General features: G+C 25.6%; 1 protein-coding gene across 1 annotated transcript; it reads right to left on the bottom strand.

Annotated features, from left to right (window-relative positions):
* Positions 1-2,100: 2,100 nt before the first annotated feature.
* Positions 2,101-2,798, bottom strand: LOC113374610 (mitochondrial pyruvate carrier 2-like). Its single transcript, XM_026614588.1, has 3 exons — positions 2,756-2,798; positions 2,395-2,435; positions 2,101-2,325 (listed from the first exon to the last, which is right to left on the bottom strand). Exons 1-3 carry the CDS (start codon positions 2,796-2,798, stop codon positions 2,101-2,103), a joined length of 309 nt encoding a protein of 102 aa, XP_026470373.1.
* Positions 2,799-12,705: the final 9,907 nt, after the last annotated feature.

The raw sequence follows: 12,705 nt of genomic DNA, 5'->3' as shown, positions 1-12,705 counted from the left end.
GTAGTTTTCTGGATTAAAAGCAAAAAACAATCTGACTGATTTTGATTAATAGATCATAACTTAGTTTTCAGATAGAAAAGTATGCTTGATCTTGTCGCCTATTCTACGAATAGTTCACTTCACCATCGAAATATTTTTGTGTTGTGCCCAGAGATTATTAAAAACTTCAAAAACGGATTGGTTGTGATTTTATTACTGGTGCAAACTTCTATCAGATTTTTAGAACAAGATCCTTTTTTCGTATCATGGAGCAAAAATCTCCTATTTTTGTCTGCAATTGGAGACTTTGCCGAAGATTCAAACTTTGCTCTATGCCACAGCTGGAGGACATTTCAGATTATTATTGTGTGCATTGATTATAAAATCATTTTTTTTGTATTTCCAATGTTGATGCTTTTGATATCATATTATTTTTGGATTTCTATACAACGCACAGGCGAGAAATAACAAATAATGATTATAAATATCTAAATTTAAATGTACGGATTGAAGATTTGTTTAATAAATGTCTTTTTATATAATGCTGTATGAAAGTATATGTGGAGATGTATCATAAAGTATTAAATATCCATGGTTTTGGCATCAACAGATATGGGTTAATTAGTTCTGGGTGAAAATCATGATGTTAAATATTTTTATAGAAGCAGTAATTCAAATACTTGTTGTAAACATATAAATTATTTTACTGTATGGTGCTTTGTCAGTTCATTGAGTGTATAGTTTTAATATGTACTGGTAAATGAATACATTAATAAATAATGGGCTCGAAGGTCTACAAGCTGACAAGACTGTACTAACAATCTTCTAATAACTGAAAATATAACAGCAACATTTGCTAAGGCTATTGAAGTTTTATTTTCTATATTTCCACATGCCCATCAGTTCACTTTCATAATACAATTTCAATTGACCTTTCTTTCTTTGGTATAAATTTATACAGTAAACTAACCTGGGGACAACAGTTAATTTTAAAAATGCTTATAGTTGAAGATAGAGCAAAGTACTGTACTAGTTTGCAGGAAACAAATCCAAGTCATTCCTTGAAAATAGGTTGCTTATTAAGTACAATAATATGGACTTATGGCATCGAATTGTGAGAATGTTCAAGTAAGTCATATAAATTGATTTAAGGCAAAGACTATATCATCAGGTGGATCACAAAATTTCCATGGTACGTCAACTAAACTATTCAGAATGATTTAAATATACCATCAGTGATGTCTTAAATGACCACAATCCAGGAGGCTTAAAAGATAATAAAAAAGACAATTATCTACAAATTTATCTTAACAGATTAGCAACACATGTCAGTTAATGAAAATTAAATCAAAAAGACGACAGGATCACAGGAACAAACTGTATAGCAAATGAAGAAAATATGTTGACCATGATTAATACAAAGAGAGCTGTGTTGGTAAATCATTCAATGTGGGATTATTATTAAATTTACAGTTTTCAGCCTAATTATTAAATTGTGCTTCTACGTATGATTAGTGTAAAAAATAAATGTATAAAACAAAAAATACTTTGAATTTCTGTCTAAGTATTATTAGGTAAATGTAAATATTGTGCTTCAGTTAAGAAATCTGATATCAGGAAATGATGATAATCAGGAGTAAATCTTACTCTTATTAAAATAAAATTAAAGAAAATATGCTAGTACCATTTTAAAATGCAATTACTTTTTGCAACAAGTAAAAATTATCAGTACCTAGAAGCTACAGAATTGAATATTCATAAATATTATTAGTTAGTTGATGGATGGACACGTGCGAATAATTGAACCCATAGTTCAATTTCACACGATCTCAATCTTGTTATAATAAAGTTAAAAATAATATGCTAGTACCATTTCAAGATGCAATTACATTTTGCAACAAGTAAAAATTATTAACATCTAGAACCTGCACAGTATAGAATCTTCATAAATATTATCTAAATATTATTAGTCAGCAGATGGACACGCCTGGTTGATAGATTGTCGTGTCCTTTTATCATAATAATAATAAAAAAACATACTGGTACTATTTTAAACATGCAATTACTTATAAGTACAAATTATCAATATCTACACAGAAAGGACTCTTTATAATGATCCTTCTAAATATTATTAGTTGGTGGATGGTAAGACATCGCTCTGGAGAATTGAATTCCTTGTGTAATCCCAACCAGCATATTAACGGCAAACAACGAATAATTCCTGGGAGTGATCACTAAAGAATATCGTGCCCATACAAAACCAGTCAGAGCCAATGATCCTGATTGAAATGTCGATATCTGGTGGGCTGGACGAGACATATCGCTCAAGCCGGCAATCACCAGGCCCTGGAGGAAACAATACAAATCAGTTGAAATAAATACTTATGTTAAAATAAATTGCATGATGTTGCTTACCCATTTGAAGAGTGGAGCCCAGAAGAATATAGTTCTAGGACCTAGAAATATTAATATAAATAGTAAATTTGATGGGTATCGACAATGCTTCTAGTATTTTGATTTTTGGCTGGCCTAACCATTCAGGAATTTTAATGGAAAAGGTGCTAAAATCAGTCACTTTGAGTCTAAAACATGGTAGGTTCTGCAAGTCCTTTGATTTATAGCACACATAATATAATTTTTGAAATTGGTATACCAATAAGGAGAAAACATCACTAAACTTCATATTCTTTGAAAAACTACAAACTTAAGGAGAATTCATCGCAGAAATTTTTTTACTATATCTATCCGAATATTTATGTGTATTTTAATTCCTCACCTGCCGGATGATTGAAAAATTCCTGAAGCTTTTCCAGCGGCATTTTGAATTATTTCTATGCGATCATTATTTTGACAAAATATTTCAAATTAAAACAAACTGTATTTCTCTAGAAACTGAAGCCTACTAGAAATAATAATGACAGGAGCTGTTTTTTGAAAATGTAAAATTCATCAATTTCCAGTAATGCTTCTTGGAACAGGTTATCCAAATGCGTTTCGAAGTAGTCTATCAGGTCATTGATCATAATATATTTGAGGATGTTGATACAAAGCATTTCGATGGCTTGTGCATTTTCAAAATTCATTTCAGGTGAAAAAATTTCAATATTTTAATCTGTATCTATTAAAGCTTTGACAGCTATCAAAAATAAAAACACACTGTTTTGTCGATATAACAATAACAAATTTATTATTAAATATAATATTTATAGTTCAAATGTTTCACATTTTATATCAATTTTATTTTCATAATAGTCATGTCATAGTAAGCTAAAATGCTTCCGGCGATCGTTTTATCATTAAGCTACTGCCCTGAATTATACATTCTCTCTTTTGGGAATTTTGGAAAATTGTTTGAAAAAAATTAAATAATTCAAGGATACATATATAATATTTGCCATTTTTTGTATTGGCTTTTTTGCAAGAACCATTCGCATTGACAAATGTTACAAGTATTAAGTTCGTGTTGTTTCTTATTGAATTTGTTAATACGAATGTTTTCATTGCATTACATTTATTAATTCAATATGAATCCCATATGTTTCTTTATAAATTCATCCACCATTCTCGCACAATTAACATTTAGTACGTTAAATAAATTTAACATTCAACATATGTCAATATACGATTAATATTTTTTAGCGGCAGCAGTAATTTTTTTTACCAGATCACCTTCAGCTAATACCACTGTGGTATACTTTTTGTTTAAACTATATATTTTCGTTATTTTAGTATTTGTTTCGGCGTTATTTTTTGCGTTTAACTAATTTATATATAGAGCGATATATTATTTGATCGAGAACATTTCTTTGAATCAGCCGAGGAAATGAATTCAATTCTTTATTCAATTTACTAAGAGAAATATAATATTTGATGATGAGTATCTCACTTCAAGACCTAACTTTAATTTACAACGATCATTGTCTCAGAATTTCTAAGAATCAACTTTCTCCTCAATATTTCAAAGTTTTATTTAATTTCTTCATTAGATTATTTTGTTGTCTATGTATAATACTAATAATTATGGTCAGGATTAATTATTTACTTGGGATGAGCCATATAGAACAATGTTGGTAAAACTATATAGGCTCTATGTAAAAAATATTTAATTTTTATACCCAGCCGATATTGGCTTCAAATTTGACCAATGTAGATTGCATATTGCTTGTAGATTCAGCTCACATTGATTTATATATGTTAACATATTGGTTTTTGCTCGAAAGGTTATTTTTACAAGTTACATTGATTTATTATTTTGCTCTTTTATCTACAGTAACCAAAATATTGTGATTTGACTTCTGGACTTATTTCAATAAACATATTTTTTTGTAGATAAATGACATTGTTACTTTTTACCAAAAATAATACATATCATTGATCAGCAGTATGCAATATCAATATTATTAACCAATATACCTCGACTAATATTAACCAATACAAACATTATATAAGATAATAGTCAATTTTGATGTAATGGCGTATATTGATCAGTTTGATTATTGTTGACCAATGTTAGCGAATTTTATTGAATATTGCACATTATTGAACAACTTCAATCGATGCTGTACATTATTGACCAATGTGAATCAATATTATACTATATTGGTCAATATTGCACCATATTGACCAATACTGTACTATAATGGTCAATATTGACCAATATTGTACCATATTGACCAATTTTGTACCATATTGACCAATATGGACCAATATTGTAATATATTGGTCAATATTGACCAATATTGTAGCATTTAGACCAATATTGTTCTATATTGTACTATATTGACCAATATTGTACCATTTTGACCAATATTGTTCTATATTGTACTATATTGGTCAATATTGACCAATATTGTACTATATTGGTCACAATGGGCCAATATTGTAGCATATTGACCAATATTGTACTATATTGATCAATATTGACCAATATTGTACTATATTGACCAATATTGTACAAAATTGACCTAATCGACAAATATCAAAAACAAGATAAGGCAAAAAGATGGCACAAAGCTTGCAACAATTTATTTTATTAGTACTTATAAGACAATGAAATTATTTTTTTCATATCATGTAGGTGAAAGAAATTACCTTAATGCAATTTTACATTTCTACAATGATGAAATTAAAAACTGCAATTTTCTGAGACAGACATAAGCAGTTGGTATTGAGTAAAGTTTATACTTTGAAACTTGTAATTTTAAAAACTTCTGAAATTCCTATTTTTTGTGAATAATATATAAAATTTAAGAAATTTCAAGACAATGCAATTCTTCGATTTTGTAAAATTCTGATGATTAATTTGAATATTCTTTCATTGACAAAACCTAGATTTCTTTACCCATTTCCTCGATCGATTCCCAAAAATGTTCTCGTTCAAACTTTTGTAAATTTGGGGCCAAGTTTTGCGCGCTACTTATTTAAATATATATACTTATTTTTAGCCAACTTAAATTACAGCGATTTTTTTTATTAAAAATTCTATCTTAGCAGCAGCGCGGCTATTTTCGTTTTAATTTTAATTACGTTAAAATTGGACGTCAAATATTTTTACGAATGATTGGGTCGATTTCTTGTTTTGTTATTTACAGCAGATGTACTTTTGTATAACATAGGAAATAGGAAATATACACAAATGTTAAGTGATAGATATTATTTAGTTATTTATTAAATTATATAATTTAAAAAATTATAAAAAAAGTCCGAAAGCTGATTTTGTCTGTGAAAAGTTTAGATTTCTTGAAATTATTGTATTAGTTCTGCTTTAAACGGAATTTAGGCAACTTGTGAACAGGAATAGAATTAAAAAAAAATGAATAGATCAGAATATGTTTACTAAAATTTAATCTAATAATTTTATAAGCAACAAAGTTCTAAATTCAGACCAATTTAGGACGTTTTCTTCTTGAAAAATCAAAAATCTGTTTCTGATTTATTAGTGCTGGGGTTTAATTTTATTATGTTCTACAAACCTTCAATAAATAACGAAAAAATGTTGCAATTTTATGAAATATCTATTGCACAAAATGAACGATTTTTTATATGATGTTTTAGGTGTTTTGCTTCCAACATCAATTAAAATTAAATTAGTATCTGATATAATTTTTTTGTTTAATTTTAAATTTAAATCCAATCAATTAATGTGATTAATTAGTTTCAATAGCTATCTATTGATTTTACTCCAAAATCAACTATCAACACCAAAATTTAATTTATTTTGAAGGATTATTTTTAAATTTTGTATTTTTTAATACAAGAACATTTTGATTGCAAATAATTTATCATCTAAAACTATATCACAAAATTTTGTAACCTCACTTTTAGCTAAATTGTTAGTACAATTTCCTTTCCCTATGTTATACAAAAGTTAAATAGGGCATCATTATATTTTTTGGATAAATATCTATATATTTATTATTTATTCCTAGGTCATATTTTCGTCCTATTGGAATGTTTGCGAAATATATGAAATTTTTATCTACAACAATTAAAGTAATTAAAATTTCAAATCAATTTACAAATATATACAGAGTAGATGATAGTCCAAATTTTGAATCGATGTTTCTTAGAAGTTTTCGAAAAATAAGTTGGATTTTCTAATATATATTGACTCCAAGTGAAAAATTAAGAGATACACATTTTTTTCTAAATAAATTAACTTAAGGTAAAAAATTATTGTTGGAAAATATTATTTTCAACTAAACTTGTCGTTTTAACAACTGGATTCGCTATTTAATTTTTTCTCTTAAAAGTCTTTTTGAAGATGATTTTATCTTTCGAACAAATCTTTCAAGTTAATATTGACATTTTTAATCATTCTAATTATTTCCATATGAATCAATAAAAATTCAAATTAAACTCAAACTTTTTCAAAAATTTCTAAGAAAATACCAAGCTTTTTGATGCTCACATTTCGAGCTGGACTTTTTATATTAAAAATTATTGATTTGCCCACAAAGCATGATTGTTGAGCGAATTAACCCAAATTAACCCAAGTTTAAATTGGAATTGTGAATCTTCATGTTTAATAAATTTACTTAAGAGTTAGTTATACATGATTTAATAAACATAATTGGGACTTGCACTTTTACCAATAATTAGCACTTGATTTATTTTATCTTCCAGATTTATATAATTTGTTTCAAACTGTACTTCAAGTAATTTGTGATGTTTATCAATATTTTTGGTAAATATTTTTTGGTTTTGGGCTAATATGGGTTAATAAATGGCTTTAAATTGTTTTAGCCAATGAGCACATTATATAATCCGTGGGCTGTATGAAGCAAAAATTTGGTAAAAAGGCGATTGTTGTAATAGATTTTTATTTAAAATCTTTATTATATATGAATACATGAAAATAAATGATTAAATCTTCGGTAAGGAAAAGGCAAATTCAGGAAAACAAAGCCCCAAAAATCAAATAGACTTAATTAAAAATAATTTAATTTAAATATAACTATTGTTATATGTATTAGTAATGTTTAGATTTTAAATCAGGCATTAAAAAATTCAATTACATAATTTTTTTGTTCGGATTTCACGTAATTCATTTTTCTATTAAACATTCGCCTTTTCACTTCTCAGAATATTTTTACTCAATTTCCTACATAAAAACATTTCTCATGAACACTAATACGATTTTTTTGCACAAAACTTAACAGTCAACGATAATGTATTAATAAATCCATTTAACATAATTATTTCTTTTAACAAACATAATTATTAACATTTAATAATTAATAACAAATAATATCTAATACTGCGTTTTTTTGATATCGTTCGAAAGGATCAAGTAAATTTTTAAATGATATTGTTATTTTTAGTTTTGGAAAAAGAACTGTGCACAACTGGGGAAAATAGTGTGAAAACATGGTGGATTTGGTTTACTTTGATTCAGATTGTAATTTTGAATCAAAAATTGATTTTAGACTCACTTTGATAAATTTTCATATTTGATTTTTTTATATACTGTTCAACTGATGTCTTTTTTCCATCAATAATTACTGATCAAATTTTTGCAAATAGATTCTGGCGTTCATATATATTTGTTTATAAATATCCATTAAATTTTTATGTATTTTTAACAATTTTCCTCGTTGTGTCGTTCTTTTTCCTTTAAATATAAATAATTCAACGTATACCGCTTGTATAAGATGATATGGTTCTACATTATTGCAATTTCAATATATAATATATTATACGCACTTTTTTATTCACTATAGTTTTAAAACGTATATTTTCGCTGATATAAATTATTTTAGACTTGATTTTACATCACTTAAATTTGCATGTAAATTCAGCCTAATAATATTAATATTAATAATAATAATTTTTGTCATAGATTCTTCATTCATATATGTCGAATTTTTGGTAATTTTTCTTTAGGTGTGATGAATTTTTCAAAAGGCAAAAGATTAGCTTTTGCTCTTTTCATATAATGAAACGTTGATCAATTTTTTATTCCAATGGCTCTCAAATTACAATATCTTTGTGGTAATAGGTCTGATTATTAATTTGTTTTTATATTATTATGTAATTAATTTAAAAAATGTCTTTAAACATTTTTAATTTAGTTACCACAAATTAGTAAAGATAGTTGTTACGTTAGAACCACCGTTTAAGAACAAAAAAATGCATTTTTAAGTTATTCAATCGATCTATTTTTGTTTTAAGAAATTAGGTTGATTCGTCTGTGATTTTGATAAAACTTCGTATGATGATAATGATAAATAAATTTAAAATATCATTTAATTTTTTTGACGCTGGTTAAGATCGATCCTCACTCTGTATTTTAATCATTTTATAAATACTTTTGCCATAGTTACATAAACAAACTTTTTTTTTAATTTGTAATATATTTTTTGCGAAATGCTTGAGTAAATGTATTCTCAATCAAAATTCTCAAATATTGGTGTAATATTGGTTACCAATATTCCAGCCCCGATATGGGACCAATGTTGGCAAAATATTGATAAATACTATTTTTCAATATTGATTAATAATTTTATCTTAAAACTGGGAATTAATTCTGACTCAGTTTTGGTAAATAATATTCGGATTGGAAAATAAATTTTCTGTAGTATTAAATTTTAACGATAGCTTTTTTTTTGTAAATAAATTTGTTAAATTTTAATGAAGCTGGTCAAAAAATTATATTAATCAATTCAAATTTCAATGTGCAATTTTCGATTTAATTTTCAAAAACAAGTAGACAATATATTAAAAATTCTGTTTTAGCACTAAAAATACATTCTATATTTAGTTCGAACTCTATATTTAATTTTCTTAAATATTTTTGTTCTTCTAACTATTTGTAGGTTTCGTTTTGACAACGTCACAAGAAGTTTTATCAAAATCACTTATAAATCATACACCAGATAGCTTTTTTTCGGTTATATTTTCAAAAATGCCTTTTATGATCAATGAATGCTTTTGAAAAATTCAAAAATTTGTCTAGGGAGACGCCTTGATCTAAAAATAATTAAATTCAGACTAAGGTTTGTCTAATAAAAATTCAAAATAATTGTTAGAAGTTTAAATGTGGAATTTCAATTAATGAATTATTGACCTACTTTTAGTCTATTGAAATGAAATATTTAGTTTGTATGAATTAATTTTAAATAAAATTTATAATTTTCTATATTTTATGACACAGTATATCACATGGAGTCAACGTCGAAAAATTCTTAATAATATTTTTATTTTATTTCTCTGCATATTTGATTTTTAGTGATATAACTTTCTTTAAATTTTATATAGAAAGTTTTGTATTAGACGGATAAATAAATAAACTTAGCTGTGGGCAGTGAAAATTACTTTTTGTGGACTAGTGACGAATATTTTTTTTAGTAACATGATATTTATATTGTGGCAACAAATGATATTTTATATATTGCCGGAAGTACAAGCATTCTTAGGGTACCCAACTTCTACCCTTAAGGTCCATGTAAGAAGTAAGATTTTTGGGGTCTTCGGGTCATTTTGAGATATTTATATAGTGGCAAGAAATGATATTGTCGCCCAAAATTCTTGCAACCCTAGAGTACACAATTCCCTACCCTTAAGGTTTATGTAAGACCGATTCTTGGGGTCTTGGGGTCACTTTAACCATGTTTTTCCATAAACCCAAAAAATAACTGTAACAACCACTAAACAGTTGTGTTTAAACTAACTTATTTTGAATGTACAAAACATAGAAAACAATCTCAAATTTTTATAAATAATTTTTGTTGTATATATCTTGAAAATAAAATCTTATTAATGAATAACATAACTGTTATAATTATTGGACAGGTGTAAAAAATATTGAATAATTTAGAGTGACTACTCAATACTGTGTTTTTAGAAAAATTGTTAAAAATCATGGACTGCATGTGATATGTATAACGACTTCTTAGATTCACAATATAGAAATTTATTAATGTAAATATTTTGCAATAATTTTTATGGTAAAAAAATAGGTGAATTCAATTTTTTTTTTTATTTTCGATCAAAACGTCTCCTGATATTTTTTCGTCAAAGTCCCATAATCAGCAACTTCCATCGTCAATTGCTAGTATTTATTTTTTTTCATAATAATAATATTTTTGTTTGCTATTACAAGAAGAATAGGCTAGGTTTAGGTTTTTTAGGTTTTCATTCGTTAAGGGGGAAACAGTTTAGTACTTCTATATTTTTTATTTTTTTTTAATAATTCCTATTATAACAACGCTACGTTCGAAAAGGTTTTTTTAAAGAGCTCTTTCACTTTTATACAGTAATAATTATTTTTATTTATTTATACAGTACAATATAAGTTCTCGTCGAAGAAAACCTGTCAGAGTACACGACATGATTTTTAAAATAATTTATCATGGTTTCCAGTAGAATAATTTTAGGACCTGGAATTGATAATGATTTTTAATTTGATTTAAGTCTGATTTTTTAGAAAAAAATGTCGTGTAAAGTAACAGGTCAAGACGCTCATTTAATTTGGCCCTTAAAAGTAAAAACTAGAATATAGTAGCTGTAGTATAATTTTACTGAGGGGGCTTTGTCACAATGTACGGTGTTGGGAATAAATTAAAAAAAAACAATAAAATGAATTTAAAATAACGACAATAATTAGTTAAACATAATTGCCAAAATATGTAATAGATTTACACAAAAAAAACTATTTTTTAAAATAATTTTGCATTTGCTATTATTAACGAGATAAGCGTCGCATGAGTTAAAAATGTTTTGGTATAAATAAAATTTTAAAAATATACTTGATAAAAAAATATTTTTTTACAAATTGATATTTGAAAGTTTTTTATACAATTAAATAAAATATGACAAAGCAACACCGCACATTGAAGACATTTTTTATCACTAGTTTGCAGGCATAGAACAAGGCTAGTATTTTTTTATAAAAAATGCTATGTACGATATAAATTATATAAATATATATATTTATTTATTTATATATAAATTTATAGTGAAAACTAAAATGTTGCCAACTTTTTTAAAAAACCTAAAAATTTTTGAATAGAAATCATAATATTTTTAATTACAAATATTTAATATAGATATTACATGATTAAAAATTATGATAGTAATAATGTTATGAACAAATATTCATTTTTTCATAAAATTATTACTATCAAAATACTTACATAATATTATTACTTCGAATGAATTTTGAATTTTATATAACCTAATTTTGGCAACATTTTAGTTTATTAAGTAAATATCGTACATAGTTTTATTAAAAATTGGAAATGGCATGGATTAAATACATAAACAAAATATATACGAGTATTTTGTAAAGATCAAGTTGGAAAAAAAAATTATAATTGTGATAAAATAAAATAAAAATCATAATTTGATATAGATGATGAAAATTTAGATCAACACTTTTTTTTAATTTATATGGGATCGAAAAGTTTACTGTGGCAATTTGTTACAGATTTTTTTAATAGGGCCGAAAAAAAATATACTAGATTTGGAAATTTTGTATTAGCGGTTTAAATATGCCCATAACAAATAAATGCAGAATATGTTGTCAATTCAGGAAATGGATAGTAGAAAATAACTATAATTAACTAATGATATACTATAAAAATAATTATTAATCGATAATTTGCAACTTTTTACTTCACAAAATTTATCATTTTTTAAATGTATCATGGGGTGTAATATTAAATTATGGAACTAATTGTTTTAAATTATTATGCATAAACGTAATTTTGAGTTTTTGCCCTCATTTTTTTTTAAAAAGCATAAATTAAAAAAGAAAACTTAAAAATAACCGGATTTAAGTATTTTTATTATATATGTAGTTTCCAGAAAAATCGATAGTATTTTCATGTAAGACCAAGACATTCAGGATATTTTACCATTTGATTTTTTTTTCAATTTATACATATATCTTTACTTTATGAAATATATTTCGAGAATACGCTATGCAGTTCAAATGAAATTTTGTTTTTTTTACATAATTGCTTAATTTTTTGCGTTCATCAATATCCAAAATCAAAAAGATCTATACAAATCACCACAGTAAAAAATATAATATATGAATATTAAAATAAATGAAATCTATAAAAAAAAACTTACTGAATGCAATTGCCACTTCCAATTTCCAACGAATTCCTGACATTCTAAAAAACAGACTATTTAGAAATCGAGAACTTTTCTATCAGAGGTTTATATTTAAGTCTTCATTATCCAAACTATAAAAAAAATTCGAAAGAACAAAATCAT

Source organism: Ctenocephalides felis, unplaced genomic scaffold (genome assembly GCF_003426905.1).
Source record: "Ctenocephalides felis isolate EL2017-DRISC unplaced genomic scaffold, ASM342690v1 CF-g0.4_SCAFFOLD_01886, whole genome shotgun sequence".
Taxonomy (NCBI): domain Eukaryota; kingdom Metazoa; phylum Arthropoda; class Insecta; order Siphonaptera; family Pulicidae; genus Ctenocephalides; species Ctenocephalides felis.
The sequence above is the reverse complement of the archived record's forward strand: the minus strand, read 5'-3'. Positions and strand labels throughout refer to the sequence as shown.

What these genes read in the sequence shown, in the direction of transcription:
- LOC113374610 (XM_026614588.1), bottom strand. Translation starts at nt 2,798, where the DNA reads ATGCCGCTGGAAAAGCTTCAGGAATTTTTCAATCATCCGGCAG. An exon ending in ATTTTTCAATCATCCGGCAG is followed by an intron (nt 2,436 to 2,755) that starts GTGAGGAATTAA and finishes TAATATTTCTAG; the next exon opens with GTCCTAGAACTATATTCTTC. An exon ending in GGGCTCCACTCTTCAAATGG is followed by an intron (nt 2,326 to 2,394) that starts GTAAGCAACATC and finishes TGTTTCCTCCAG; the next exon opens with GGCCTGGTGATTGCCGGCTT.